The 15,159-nt window shown below is 51.3% G+C and overlaps 1 protein-coding gene across 1 annotated transcript in view; it reads left to right on the top strand.

Moving 5' to 3' along the window:
• Window positions 1-15,159, top strand: part of GPC3 (glypican 3) — a 172,552-nt gene that overhangs the window by 103,976 nt on the left and 53,417 nt on the right. Inside the window, exon 5 of the mRNA XM_054214410.1 lies at window positions 1,428-1,553. Within this exon, the coding sequence (XP_054070385.1) occupies window positions 1,428-1,553 (126 nt within the window). The remainder of the gene's footprint in view (window positions 1-1,427; window positions 1,554-15,159) is intronic.

Here is a 15,159-nt window from a genome sequence, read left to right as displayed (position 1 = left end):
CCTCTGCCCACACCGGCTGTGTCTGTGTGACCGGAGCAGGCACAGGCTCCTCGGTAGCAGAAAAGCAGAGTGGAACAGAGCTGGCTGCCTTCCCTGGCGCTGGGGCCTCTTCTCCATCTTCTTGTTTCGCCTGCCCCCAGCTGGCAGTCCAGGGCTTTGTCTGCAGAGGGAACCCCGCCAAATCCCCAAGCAAAGAGGGATGGAGGGAGCCGGGCACCCCCTCTGCACCCCAGCTTGCTCTGTCTGACAGCCCGGCAGCTCCCCACAGCTGGCAGGGCATGGAGGTCCCACCGCTGCGGCCACCAAGGGATGTCCCCGGGAGTGCTCCCAGCTTGAGGTGCTGATCCCTCGCCATCCCTTCCGGGGAAGGAGGCCAAGAAGTAACCCCTTGCCGAAGGGGAAACCTGCTGAGCCCAAGCCAGAGCCTGTGAAGCCAAGTCTAACTTCCTTCCGTCCCTGCTATTCATATTATCGTACTTTTTGTGCCATTTACCTGATAAAATCTGCCAGTGTTTCCCAGTGACAGTTGCCGAGTGTCCCCAAGGGGACCGGCCTGGGCTGGGGGGGGACAAGCGCATCCTGCTCCCGCAGCCCCTGTCCCCGTTCTGGCGGCTGTCGGAGTCCCCGGGGTCAGCCTGTGTCCTGGCACCCCTGGACCACTGCCGGAGGGGACCTGCTGGGGACAAAGGTCCTTGGTGCTGGGAAGCGAGGGCACAGGGTGGATGTGGTTCACATCCCCTCTGCCTGGTGCAGGCACTGCTCCTGCGGCTCTTCCTGCCTTCCCGGGGCAGAGCCATTCTCCTAAGTCTTTGAACGTAGACTGTCACCCCAGAGCCAGCCCAACGTACACCCTGAAATCATGTATTTTCAACAGCGCGGCATGAAACCCAGCATTACGCGTCTGTACAGGTCTGTGCTGAGTGCGTCTGCTCTGACCTGCTACCAAAAATGCCACCTGCCCTTGCAGGGCTGGTGGATGGCTGACGTAAGGCAGACAAAGTGACAAGGCTGTCCTTTCCTGAAGGGCCTCTGTCACCTTCTGCAAAGCGCAGGGGGCTGCTGTCAGCCTGGGCACTTGCTTGGACCCCATGAATGCACCTTTCCTGAGGGGCTGTGAGGGCGCAGAGCGTGTGTCTGGCTTTGGCGTGCTGCGGGGTTGGGCTGAGGTGCTGCTGCCCCGGCATCCCTCCCGTCACTGGTGGCTTTACCCCAAGAAACAATGGGTTCAGCCCTTCACTGAATAACATCAGGGGACGATGCAAAATGTTACTTGAGGTCAGAAATAAGACTGATGCTTCATGGTTTGTTTGCACCCAGCTGCTTTCTTGTCGTGTTTATGCGACTCCCTTCGCTGGTTAAAATGCACCAACCTCATCTTCTTTTCCTCTTTGAACTGAACACTATTTTTTTCCCTCTCTTTCTTCCAGGGAACTCATTATGAAGCTGAAGTCCCACAGCAGGTTTTACAGCAGCTTGCCAGAGTACATCTGCAACCACAGCTCTGCTGTTCACAACGACACTCTTTGCTGGAATGGACAAGATGTCGTGGAGAGGTGAATCATGTCTCCCTTCTCTCCCTCTCCCCAGCACTGCTTATCCTTTGTTAATCAACCGCAGGAGCGGTCTGTGGCCAAGACACTGCTCATTCCCTTAAGAAACCTTTTACAGAGCCGGTGTCCACCTGCGCTGCAGCTCAGATGCAGGTGGGAAGTCTGCACAGAGAGGAGAAGTGGTTGCGTGCTGCCCTCCACTGAGTTTTCTGCACTCTGCTGTGAAATCCCTGCAGCCACGGTGGCTTTTGGTCGGGGTGGGTTGGTAGTGGAGGTGCCAGGGGCAGCTCCTCCGGAGTAGCAATGGGGGCAGTTGACCCCATGTATTGCCTTGTGGTGGGGATGTCTCCGTCCTGGCTCCATGCAGTGGTAGCAGGACAGCATAGAATCCTAGAATGTGTTGGGTTGGAAGGGACCTCTAAAGGCCATCTAGTCCAACCCCCCTGCAGTCAGCAGGGACATCTTCAACTAGATCAGGTTGCTCAGAGCCTCATCCAGCCTGGTCTTGGATGGCTCCAGGGATGGGGCCTCCACCACCTCTCTGGGCAACCTGGGCCAGGGGATCACCACCCTCAGTGGAAAGAACTTCTTCCTCATGTCTCATCTAAACCCACCCTGCTCTAGTTTAAAACCATTGCCCCTCGTCCTATCGCTACATGCCCTTGCCAACAGCCCCTCCCCAGCTTTCCTGTAGGCCCCCTTCAGGGACTGGAAGGGGCTGGAAGGTCTCCCCAGAGCCTTCTCTTCTCCAGGCTGAACCCCCCCAACTCTCTCAGCCTGTCCTCACAGCAGAGGGGCTCCAGCCCTCCAATCATCTCCGTGGCCTCCTCTGGCCCCGCTCCAACAGGTCCATGTCCTTCTTGTGCTGAGGGCTCCAGAGCTGGACACGGTACTCCAGGTGGGGTCTCACCAGAGCAGAGCAGAGGGGCAGAATCCCCTCTCTGGATCTGCTGGCCACGCTTCTTTTGATGCAGCCCAGGATGCGATTGGCCTTCTGGGCTACAAGCGCACGTTGTTGGCTCATGTCCAGCTTTTCACCCACCAGCACCCCCAAGTCCTTTTCCGCAGGGCTGTTCTCTATCACGTCATCCCCCAGCCTGTATGGATAACGAGGATTGTCCCGACCCAAGCGCAGGATCTTGCACTTGGCCTTGTTGAACTTCATGAGGTTTGCTCGGGCCCACCTCTCCAGCTCGTCCAGGTCCCTCTGGATGACATCCTGTCCCTCTGGCACGTTGGACCGCACCACTCAGCTTGGTGTCATTGGCAAACTTGCTGAGGGTGCAGTTGATCCCACAGCATGATGGCATCCCCTTCCCCATCCAAGGAGTGACAAGGAAGGCCACCTTGTTGGGTTTCTCTGTTGGCTGTGTACTGGAGGAGGTCAGGACCACTGAGGTCTGGTGGTGCCACTGCTGCCATCTGACCATCTTCCCACGACCGAGCCCTCGCTCTCCGCTCTGGATGGAGCCGTTCATGCCAGGGTCCTGCTCGTGCCCTGGCTGCTTTTCCCTGTCCTTCTCACCCGTTCTGGGGATGTCCTGGTGGTAACAGTGAGGTTAATGAAGACAAGCAAGTACAGGATTAATAGCATAAAGGGGAAGGAAGTGTTAATAGAAATGGAGATATATTTTTTTTTCTTGCAGAAAATGCCCCTCAGGAATGTTAAAGAATGTGGAAATAGAACTTGAAAATGTTTTTTATAATTATACATAAATCACCTCTAATCACCCTACTTTGCAAAGCATCCTTTGCTATTAAGTAGTTTGAATAAGGGAAGAAATAGAAATAAAATCAGGAAGTGGTGAAATGTTGAGATATTAATTATGACTTCTTGATCAGTAACTTCAGGTGCTAATTAGCCTGTACTTGCAATACTGACCTGAAACACTGAAGGGACCAAAATAGCGTCAAACTATATGTTGAAAAAAAAACAACCTGCTCAAGAATCTAAGATCACACACTTAATAAGATGTACTTACTTTGCCTAAGGAAAAATGTTTCCTCTATCTGTACCTATTTCTGGAAATTCCTGAGTTTCCATGCCTAAGTGAGAAGTACAATTGGAAAAAAAAAAAAAAAAAAGATTATTTCAATACCGTCTTGCTGGTTGTTGATTAAAACTTCTTAAAACGGTGCTATAAACACTGCAGCTTTGCAGGGGAGGACCGAGGGCAAGGTCTTTGCTTATGGCAGTTCACTGGGACCGCGGCCAGTGGCCCTGGTCCAGGTCCAGCTGACACACGGCTGGGCCAAGTGGCAGCGATGGAAAGGTGCTGAGTCCAGATCCTCCTGCAAATGTAAGTTCTGAGCTATTTGCGGGTTAAACATGACTTTAGATGATAGCCTTCTCCAGCTTTCATCTGACGATACCGGTGGACCATCATAGGCAGAGATGTCATCCTAGGTCCCCTGCTGCAATGCTGTGGTGTTGGTGGCACAATGTGGCAGGTCCTGTAGGTGCAGACGAGGCAGGGAGAGGGTAAAGTGTACGTGCATGCAGGGGGCGCCGAGGTTTCAGCCCCTGACTGCCTGGCTGTTGAGTCGAGGATGAAATCCTGTGCTGCGCTTGAAGAGAGCATGCCTCCCCACCCCTCTCCTCCTTGCCCCCTCCGATCTAGCGCAGAGATGTCACCACCTCCACCAGCTGCTATGAGATTTTAGTAACAGCTCCCTTGCAGGCAGATATTGGAGTTTTTGGCTGCGAGCAGACAGGGGTGCTGAGAGTGACATCCCCCATCCCCTTGCAGACACATCAGCGGTGTCCTGGAGGGGGAACCCCTTGCTAGCTGGGCAGGAAAGCGGCGTAGGTGGTGGCTTGCAGGAGACTTGAACACCCCCGTGAAGGCAGGGTGTTCAGGAGGGACGGCAAATGGATGCACAACGTTGATGTTGTTGCTTCTTAAATAGCATCAGCTGCCTTCCTACCTTGTGTTTTTAGCATCTGCAGCCGTAACGCTTCCCTGGTGACCCTCTCCTCTCTGTAGCCTGCAAAAGTGTGTTGCACGTGGTGGTGTTTCTGCCAATGAAGTACAGGGGAGAACTCAGCTAAATAAAGCTGAACTAAGATAGTGGTCCGTGGTGCTCCTCTCTCAGGACCCATTTGCAGAATGTTTCAAATAGAAGCAAACACGCAGTTAAGAGGGTCTCTAAAGCCAATTGCATTGCTTCACATGGAGCCAGAACCGACTGCTTCACATGCTCGGACTTCCCAGCGTGGCATCTCTTCCGGAGAGTCTGTGAGGATTCCTGGAAATCAGGAGCATTTAAGGTAATGGTGCTCGAGTACCCCCAAACCACCCATTTCTTTATTCAGTGTTTTCCCCAAGAGGGAGCCAAGCAGCTGTTCAGGGCGTAGGAGCCCTTTCCCAAGCTGCTCTGAGAATGTGCATTATGTGCTGGAGTGTTTCTGGCGTCGCTACAGCAATTCTCCTGCTGGATCGTTGCGCACTCGTTCATCATCAAACTCCAGGTTGCCGCTTTTTACAAGAAACTTGGTGTTTTTTGAATCTCTAGTATTAATTTCAGGATGCTGCCCTGGTAGTTGTCCCACGTTAATAACGACTGCTAGAAAGAAGGTGTGATTTTCTAGATTTTGTGCACATAAAATATACTTTATATCTTCACGTTTCCCTCTTGCTTTGTTGGATATTGGCTTTTGCAAATGGTGCACTTTTTCCTGGTGCAGATCTTCCTGACTGAAAGTTCATCAGGCTGGACAGGAGGAGGTGCTCATGCCTTGCACTTAACCTGCTGCAGGTGGTTGCTCTAGCTGGATATGTATCACCTCGGGACAGGATTGAGTTACCTGAGCGTGGGTACCTTTGGGATCTGGGGCGTCCATGGGAAGATCTAAGACCACCCCTGGCCCTGTGGAGTGGCAGCTAGGGCTCGGGGGAGACACCTTGCAATTCCCATGGAATCCTAGAATGTGTTGGGTTGGAAGGGACCTCTAAAGGCCATCTAGTCCAACCCCCCTGCAGGGAGCAGGGACATCTTCAACTCAATCAGGTTGCTCAGAGCCTCACCCAGCCTGGCCTTGAATGTCTCCAGGGATGGGGCCTCCACCACCTCTCTGGGCAACCTGGGCCAGGGGATCACCACCCTCATTGGAAAGAACTTCTTCCTCATGTCTCATCTAAACCCACCCTGCTCTAGTTTAAAACCATTGCCCCTCGTCCTATCGCTACATGCCCTTGCCAACAGCCCCTCCCCAGCTTTCCTGTAGGCCCCCTTCAGGGACTGGAAGGGGCTGGAAGGTCTCCCCAGAGCCTTCTCTTCTCCAGGCTGAACCCCCCCAACTCTCTCAGCCTGTCCCCACAGCAGAGGGGCTCCAGCCCTCGGATCATCTTCGTGGCCTCCTCTGGCCCCGCTCCAACAGGTCCATGTCCTTCTTGTGCTGAGACCACCCTAGGGACAGGTTAAAAAGCACCTGCTGAAGCTGCTGAAGGGGAGAGCGATGGTTGGGTGGGTGCTGTGTTTCTGTGTGTTTCCATGTCTGGTGTCACACAAAGGATGGATAAAGCTGTGTGGGCATCACTGTGTATCAGTGAGCTCAGCGTGAGGATCCACAGGGGCATGTCTGGGCATTGGTGGTGTTCCTGTAGGGCTTGTGGCTATTTACGGCTCACATCTTTAATGCAGTACACAAACGTTAGCTAAGTTAGAGAGGAGCCCTACTGGTTTCTCCATTTCCTGACCTCTCTGTCATGACAAAATTTGCTAGATAGTCTAAGCCCTTTTCCTATAACACGTTAAATCAGGCCTGGAATAGCAACTTCACAGCCCCTTGCCAATGCGTTCAAGTACTAGATAATACCAACAATGTGTATCCTGTTGTTTGACGCAAACAGTCCCTTCTGCACCCTACGTTCCTCCTCTTGTGGTTTTTCTGAATCAGTATTTACTCTGTCCTGTTTATCCCAGCACTTTGTTATCAGCAGAGCGTCCCTCCTCCCCACGGGCCGGACGTGCTCGGTGCCTTTCCACTGGGTCTCATTTCCCAGTTTAAGCCTTGAACCATCGTCCCCTGTTTCCTTGTTGCCCTTAACTCCCTCTGCCCTGATTGACCGTGGCATGTTCATCTGGCACTCCGATGCAATGCAGCCAGCTCGTGTATTTTATCATGCTTTTCTCCTGGTGCAACTATTTCAGTGCAGTCCTGTGCAGGCTCTACTTTGCTGGTTGTGTTGATGGAGGTCCAGTTCCAGTTGAGTTTGTTTCTTGTTTTATCCCTGTTTCATCCAGTTTCTTGTTTCCTCCATGGCTCTGAGACTACTTCCCACTGATGGAGCAGGGTTATGCGTGCAGTGGGTGCAGCCCCTTGAACCCCCCCTGAAATTAAGAGCTCTGTGGACCTTCTTGACCAAGGGCTTTCTACACCTTGACTTGTGGTGGGAATAATATGCAACATGCTCTACAGAAGGGTCAGCATCACTCATCCTGCTTTGTGTATTCTGGCATTTTTAGTATGTGTCATCCTTCATTTTCTTTTACCGAGTCTTACTTTGTGATCCTTTGTCCATCTCACTTACTTCTCTGGGTTGGACCATCTAATAGCAAGAGTTCATCCTCCTTCCAGAGGCTTGGTCACCATCCCTTACGTGGGTTTAGCGCATGGTGCCTTGATCTGTCAGAAATAACGGCTTGCAAACAGTGGGAACCATACAAGGAAGATTGATTTTTCTGGTCACGCACTGAGCAGTGCCTGTGTCTTTCGCTGTGCTGTTGTTGCTCCGTTGAAGAACATAAGCCAAAGTGGGAAGAAAAAAGAAAAGGCAAGAAATTGCTGCTTTTCACACTTTTCAAAGTGTGCAAAAAAACATACTGTGCTTTTATGTGACACCACAAAGGTTCACAGCAGAAGCCACACATGGCACACTCCACCACTTGCAAAGAGCTTGTGAGGGGTCGCGGTGCTTGGGTGTTAGTGGAGCTGGGGACCAGACCTGCTGGATCTCCTTCTGTCTCTGTGCGTCCCTGGGCACCTCTTTGCAGCTTTCCTGGGCTCAATTAATTGACAGGCACTTCCCTGAGACAGCAGGGGGCTGGACACGTGGAAAGGGTGGGTGTGCAACAACTTAAGCCTGCCTAAGTTGCCATCATGCCCTTCCTTACCTCTGTCTTCATGCTCCATCCTCCCACCTGCCACCCATGCTGGTGGTGTTGGGTGGTGAGAATATGTTGTCCAGCCTCTCTTAGCCTTATCTCCATCCAATGCAGAGAAAAACCAGAGGGTGATTCTTATCACCGAAGCCCTGACTGAATAATTAGCTCATTTGAAGACTTCAACTTCAGTCAAGTGGGTGTTGAGATCTTGACCTCATCTCAGTTTCTATGGGAGTTAGGCTTCTGAATCTCAACGGTGATTTGAGCCTTATATATAGTATCAGGGTTTTGCAGCATTTAATACTAAAAGCCTATTAAAACCTAGATTCTCAGAGTTTAATAATCTGCTTACACGAGTATATTCCTTTCAAGCTGTTCCGAACAGAATGACAGCAACATTTGCCCACTGCAAAACTTGTAAGCACGTTAAGTATTACTGTTAGATATTGCCATTTCCAAATTTCTCAAGACAAACTTGTACGTTAATCTAAATCACCCGCATAGCTCTTGTTCTCTTTATACCAATTCCAAATTAATATATTTTTAGCACCTTGCCAGATTCTCCTCTTCAAGCTAGAAGTCTCAGATTTCCCTGCTGTTGCCAATGTAGTGTGGTTTGTTTTAATCATACAAATCATAAACAATGAAAGCACAATTGGAAGCAAGAGAGAAAAATGAGATTCTGTAATTGGAACAAAGGAAATTCCATGCCAGCAATAACCCTTTACTTCATGAAGAGTTTGGTTATTTCTGGCAGTGCTGCAAAATATCTGATACAATGGAGTCCCCAAAGAGAGAGGCTGCATAACTTTTCAAGCACATAAAACACAGCTTTGTAGCAAATGTGAGCTATAATGAAAGGATAGTAGGCAAATTCAGTGGGTTATTGAGTGGCCGTAATTGTTTCCAGAATATTTCAGAAATGAAGATCATGAATCTTCCTACAGTAAGCCTGCTGCTTGGTCTCAGGGTTAGCCAATTTTTCCATAATCTATTTGTCTTGAACTTCACACAACTGAAGTGAGAATGGAGGGAGACTTCAGGCTTTATGCTTTGAACTCCCATAGTTTTGCTATGAATTTTACAGCTTTTGCTGTTCTTAAAGTCCCACCTTCCAGAACCAGGCGGTTATCTGAGACTTCACGTTTTGTAAAACAAATTAACATCCGCAGCACGCTTACCTGCTGTAGCGCATTGCATAAGGTGGTGGGAAGAAGCAGCGCTTCCCTTTGGCAGGGAACTAATACAGCAGGATCTCAGAGGGCTCTCGTGGTAGAGAGACCAGGCTGCAAGGTGGAGTACTGCATCCATCTCTGGAGTCTTCAACACAAGAAGGACATGGACCTGTTGGAGCGGGGACAGAGGAGGCCCCGGAGATGCTGGGAAGGCTGGAGCCCCTCTGCTGTGAGGACAGGCTGAGAGAGTTGAGGGGGTTCAGCCTGGAGAAGAGAAGGCTCTGGGGAGACCTTCGAGCCCCTTTCAGTCCCTGAAGGGGACACAGGAAAGATGGGGAGGGACTCTGGATCAGGGAGTGTAACGATATGACACAGGGTAACGGCCTCAAACTGAAGGAGGGTAGATTTAGGTTGGATATCAGGAAGAAATTCTTTACTGTGAGGGTGGTGAGGCAGCAGAACAGGTTGCCCAGGGAAGTTATCGATGCCCCACCCCTGGAGGTGTTCAAGGCCAGGCTGGATGGGGCTTTGAGCAGCCTGGTCTGGTGGGAGGTGTCCCTGCCCAGGGCAGGGGGCTTGGAACTAGATGATCTTCAAGGTTCCTTCCAACCCAAACCATTCTGTGTCTGATTCTGTGATATTTGGAAATCCAGCAGAAAATGTTGCCTTTTTATCTGGGTGAGAATGTTCCCCAATGAGAGCGTTGGGCTTTCCTGGCTGCTTTTGAAGAAGCTTGCTCAGAGCCTCTGGTGGTGTAAATTGACCGTGGCATTGCAGGCTCTGGGACGACTGCAGACAAGCAACCCAGTGCACACTGCAAGCCAGGAAGGCACCCGAGAGCCATACACCCCGATTCTCTCCTGCGACCTGCACACCCATATGGCGGGTGTCTGCATGTGATCAAGGGATGGTGGGACCATGCGCCCTATATGGAAGAGGACAGCTGGGGTGGACCTGCACTTGGCTGGCCTGCAGCCCGCACCCAGACCGTGTCTGGGCTGGGGTAATTGGTTTAATTGACCACGCCTCTCTGGACGGACTCTTCTTGGAGAGGAACCAACAGGGAAAGAGTTATCACCTCTTCCTGGAGGCTTATGGACTCATCCAAGAGTTACTCCTGGCTGCAGGGCAGGATGGGTGCGTTGGAAGCAGCTCTTCCAGACTTTTGGCTCCTGCCAGTGGCGCCGCTGATGTGACACTAAGGTTGTCACACTAAACCAAAAGGCAGCTGGGCCAGAGAGTAAAATGTGGGCATCACCACTGCGCCCGCCTTTACTGACCCATGAAAACCAGCTCAAGATAAGACTTGGATCCTGACGGGAGGGCGGGGGAGAAATGTTTTCTTCTTGTCTCCCCTTTTTTCATATCTTTTTGCCTCCTATGTGGTGAGGACTCGGTGTCACCAGCCCCCCATGGCCTGTAGTAAGTCATGCCTTGAAATACAGAGCTTCAGGGGATTGCAGGTGCTGGAAACCCCACTCTCTCAAGCTTGCTTATGAAGTTCTGTGCAATGAAACCTCTTCTCTTGTATGGTAGTCCTGTCTTGTAGCAGCCTGTGCTGTATTTGTCCCCATCCACTCCCTCAAAGAAGTATGATTCAGCGAACAGAGACAGCAGAGGAAGAGCCTGCAAGGGATATTGCGCTGTTTAAATTGTGGAGCTGCATTTGAATAAATACTTTGCCGCTGGAAGGCAGGCATAAATTAATTGTTATTTGAATGAAAAACTTACTTTCCTTTTTCTAAAAGGTGTAATTCTTTATGTTTGACTTATAGGATTACTTTCTCTAAATCACACGTCAGGCTCTGCAGTAACTCATCTCTAAGCCTAGCGTGGCCAAGCAGGGTGAACACACGTTTTACATTCATTGCCATATATTTAAATTGCATTTGTCATCTTGTCATCCTTGCTGTGAAATGAAAGCCTGGAAAGAGCTGCATTGGGGCTGGAATTACCGAACCTTCACAGGAGACATTTGTGGAAAAGAAGGGGAAAATCCCTTAGTTTGACTGCCTGCTTTGACATTTGTGGCTGGTGGACGAGAAGGAGCAGGAAGGGTCTGCGGTTGTGCTATCCCCACAGATCATCAGTGTGTTCATCAGGTGGTTATCTTTAAAGCCATTTTTAGCGAGGGCTGCTTATCAGCACATTTTACAATGTGACATTTGTCTTTGGAAAATACCACGTCCCCAGCAAGAGCCTGTACCCAGGGAGCCCAGGCAAGGAGATGCTGCTGACTGACGTCAAGACACGTCAAAGAAGAAAGTATTTTGGGCTTTGCTTATGAAGTGGAAGCCAGACCATGCTCATGTTGCAACAGTGATATCCCTTCAGCGCGGGGACCCCCTGGGACCATGGGGTGGCCTTTAACCACTGTGCATATTTGCTGTTTGATGCCGATATCACTATGGCAGAGGTATGCGATGGCTTTCATGGAGTGGCACAAGTGTCCTGCAGAAGGGGCTGTTTCATTGGCATCTGTCGAGAGCAGCTAGAGATGGCTCTGAGATCTTGCCTTTGCTGAGCTGAGGCTGGGGAACATGGGAGGAAGGTGACAGGTTGGCTTTGCTTTGCAATGGGACTTGGGAGCCCAGCAGCATCTCAGTGGGATGCGGGGGAGCCTGCACGGGGACTGCCCTGGTAGCCCCCCATCCTCCAGCAAAGACATCTCTCTGCCATATTAAGGCCTGGCTGCTTGGCCCAGGCTGCAGGGAGAGGTGCCAGCTGCCTTTTCCAGCTTTTCTGGCATTTCAGGAATGTCTATCCCTCACTGAAGCTACATTTCAAAGTCTTTAACCCTTCGTTTGGCTGCATCCCACATGCCTGAATGTGTGCCAGCCCTGGGGGTGGGCAGAGAGGGGCACAGCCGAGGGGGAGCTGGTGTCCCCAAGTGCACCGGGAGGTCTCAGCTCAGCACTGCAGAGGCAGCGCGTCCTGAAGCACCCAAGCCCCGCCGGAGCTCCTCTCTGGCTCTTCGGATGTAGTGTGTCCCTGCGTGTCTGCTTCTCAAAGATGTGCAGCTTGCAGAGCCCACTGCCTTGCTGCTTCAAATGACTTGTGTAATGATGCAAATGGTTCATTTTTGGGCTTATTAGGTACCCTTGTCCCTGGCCAGGTGGGATGCACCAGGTGATGGCGCACCGCTTCCCCAGCATCACCGTTCCAGGGAGAGACCCCACTGCAAACCCTTTCCGGTTTGGTTTCTTTGGTAGGCTCGTCCCCCTGGAGGAGGTGATCTGGTATCCTCACCGCTCCATTGCAGTCAGCGAGATCAGGTCAGGGACCCTGTCTTCTGGAGAACAATTTCAGCCTTTGGACACAGAGTTATGGTGACCTGCCGTAGCTGTGTTCCTCCCTCCTGTACGACATTGCCTGGGCTACAGAAACCCTCTCTGGCAGGCGTTGCATGGATTTCAGAAGGGGCTTCGCCCACTCAGACCCGCGCTATTGAGTTTCTTTGTATAAAACTGTTTAGGAGAGAGATTGTATTAATTTAGGTAGGCACCAAATGGGCTTGGTTCTGCTCTTACTAAAACCTGTGGGAGATTATCCTGCTAGTTAAATCTGTTAAACCACGTGAGACTTTTCGGCAATGTGCTTTAAAGTTCCAACAGTGTTTTAAATTAAATTTAGTGACACCAAAAAAAAATGGTAATTTCTTTGGCGTCTATAAAGTCATGCGTCTTACGTATGTTTATGCTCAGCCACCAGATGTGTTTGTCAGGTTGGCGCAGTGGCATTAAATGACTGTGTGACAAATAAGCAGCAGCAAGTTTAATGGTTTGCTGCTCCTTATTCCCCTGCAAAAAGTAAAGCCCAAGTGTTTGCAGAGCCGGGCAGGTCGGTGCTTGCGGCAGCAGCATCTTCCCACGAGATGGTGCTGGGAGCTTGTGGTCCCGTTGGTCGCCAGTGCCGGGAAGCCAGGCCTTCTCCTGGGCATGGGCTGCTGCAGGCTGGGATCCAGCCTGGCGCTCCCTGGCCCCACTTCTGCCAGTCACAGCTTTCAGCCTACGGTGAGCCTCTAATTGCATGTCTTAAGTGCGTTTCTGAGCTGGGAGCTATTACATCTCAGGTATAGCTGTGTTTTGGACTTCCCAGGGTAATGCGACTATCAAAAAAAGACCAAAAAAAAAAGTGTGTATTTTGCAAAACGTTGAGTCCTAACTGGAGGCACCGGCATGGGGAAAGGTGTCTGGGTGAAGAACAGAGCTGTTGGAGTTGGTCCGGTGCTGGGGAAAGGTGTCTGGGTGGAGAACAGAGCTGTTGGAGTCAGTCCGGTGCGCCCGGGCAGCACCGTGCTGCACGGTGGGTTGGCTCTGCAGCCTGCCGCCCCCGTGCTGAGGAGCTGGGGGGGCTTGGGAGACCCAAGCTGGTGGCTGTGCTTTGCAGCGATGCTTCTCCTCTACCTGGACAAGCTGTTTATGTCTGGAAACAGGAATATACACAAGTGCGTGCTCCTCTGTTAGAGGCACAAGCTCCTTTCTCCCATCCTTTGTCATCTGTCATCTCCTTCAGTGAAGCATCCCGTGAGGTGGCCAGCCCTCGGCGCTGGGGACCCGACTGGGGACGCAGAGCACTCTTGGATGTACAACTCCTGCTCTGAAAAAGCCTTGCAGTGGAAATCAGCCTCGGTTCTGTATTTTAAATGATGTTTTGGCTCAGGGGCAGATTCCTGCCACACGGGTATAAATCTGGGGTTGCCTTTGCATCCCCACGTCTGATTCGGTCTCATTCCTAATTTAGAGTTTAAGTGGGGCCAACCCGCTGCGTATCCCCAAAAACCCTCAGCATGCCCCGACAGCTCTTCTGGCTGAATGTCCTCAGACCTCTTGCTTTCTCCCCCAGCAAAGCATCCTCCCTGAGCCGGCCCCACCATCCCTCCCATCTCCCTCCTCTCCCTGCTGGAGTCCCGCTTCCTCCCCAAAACTTCTGTGAAACGGGCCGACTGTCATCGCCCGAGCTCGCCCGGCAGCACTGGGATGAAGGATTAGTGGGCAGGGGAGCGGGGAGCTGGCAGACGGGGAGGCAGCCATTGGGGGCTGGTGCTGGGAGCTGGGTGAGGACATGATGTGTAGGAGATGAGTCGCAGAAAGGAATATTCATCGTGTTTACCCACGGCACCGGAAAAACAGACGTGCAGTCAAGCAGACTGATGCATGGCGTTATCTCAGTGATCTTGCTTTCGTAGGCTGTGCTGGGGTTTGGCAGCGTGTGCTCGGGCTGTCAGTTCTTGGAGATGAGGGCTTGTTTTGTGCTTGTAGAGTACTGTGGCCCTTCACTGGGGCTACGGTGAATAGCCCACAGCTCGAGAAGGCACCGGTGTGCGCTGTGCCGCTGCTGTGGCTGCCAGCAGGCAGTGGTGGCCACTGCTCACTCTGGTCCTGAAGCCGAGTTTGAGGTTGGTGTGGACCGTCTCGTCTCATGCCCTGAGCGTCACGAGCTGTTACCCAGGTACGGAGTGTAAATACGCGTTCCTCCAAAGGCAAGCATGCAGCGATCCCTCCGTCCCTCTTCTCCTCGCTTTTAGCACTCTGAGAAACTTTGACATCCCCTAAATTTTGCAGCAGTGAATATATATTTCTTTCCTAACCGGCGATGAAAGAGCTGAGTGCAGGCTTGGCCGCCCTCCTCTGCAGAGCTGCCCTGACACTGGCTGCTCCGGGAGGGTCCCTGCGGAGAGCTGCATCTGGAGATCTCTCCGCCAGCTCTTTATCTGCTTTCCGGGTGCTTTACTGCCTTGCCTGGTACCCATGTAAATGGGGATATCGCGTGGTGCAGAGCCCAGCACCGCACCAAAGTCCAGGTACGTTCTGTCTAAGCAGTTACTTTGATCCCCAAGGCTGGATCTCATCAAAGACCAAAATCAGGATTGTTTGACAACACCTATTTTCCATTAGCGATGTTGACAGCATTAATTATATTCTGATGCTTTAATTCTTTATTATTGAAATCACACATCAGTGATAGTCATTATTTTGCAAGGGGGTTGATGTTATGCTAATCAGCTTGCAGTTAACTGGGTCATCCCACTCATTTTTTTTGGCTGTGGGCACAACACTACCGCTCTTGTACTGGAGTCTCTGTGGTCTGCCAAGATTTATTTTAAACAAACATGAGCAAGCCAGAATTTCTGAGCCAGCTTTTTTAGGACTCTTGGGTGCAAGTTATGTGAAAATATTTATCCCTGTTGTATACTGTTTAACATCTTCCTTGGTTACTAATGGACTGGAAAGGACTTCATCGTCCTCAAGTGATACAAGTTCATCATCTTGCTGCTTCGCAAAGACAGAGCAGAAATATTTATGGGAATCTTCTGCCGTTTCTCT

This window comes from Rissa tridactyla, chromosome 9 (genome assembly GCF_028500815.1).
Source record: "Rissa tridactyla isolate bRisTri1 chromosome 9, bRisTri1.patW.cur.20221130, whole genome shotgun sequence".
Classification (NCBI taxonomy): Eukaryota; Metazoa; Chordata; class Aves; order Charadriiformes; family Laridae; genus Rissa; species Rissa tridactyla.
The sequence above is the reverse complement of the archived record's forward strand: the minus strand, read 5'-3'. Positions and strand labels throughout refer to the sequence as shown.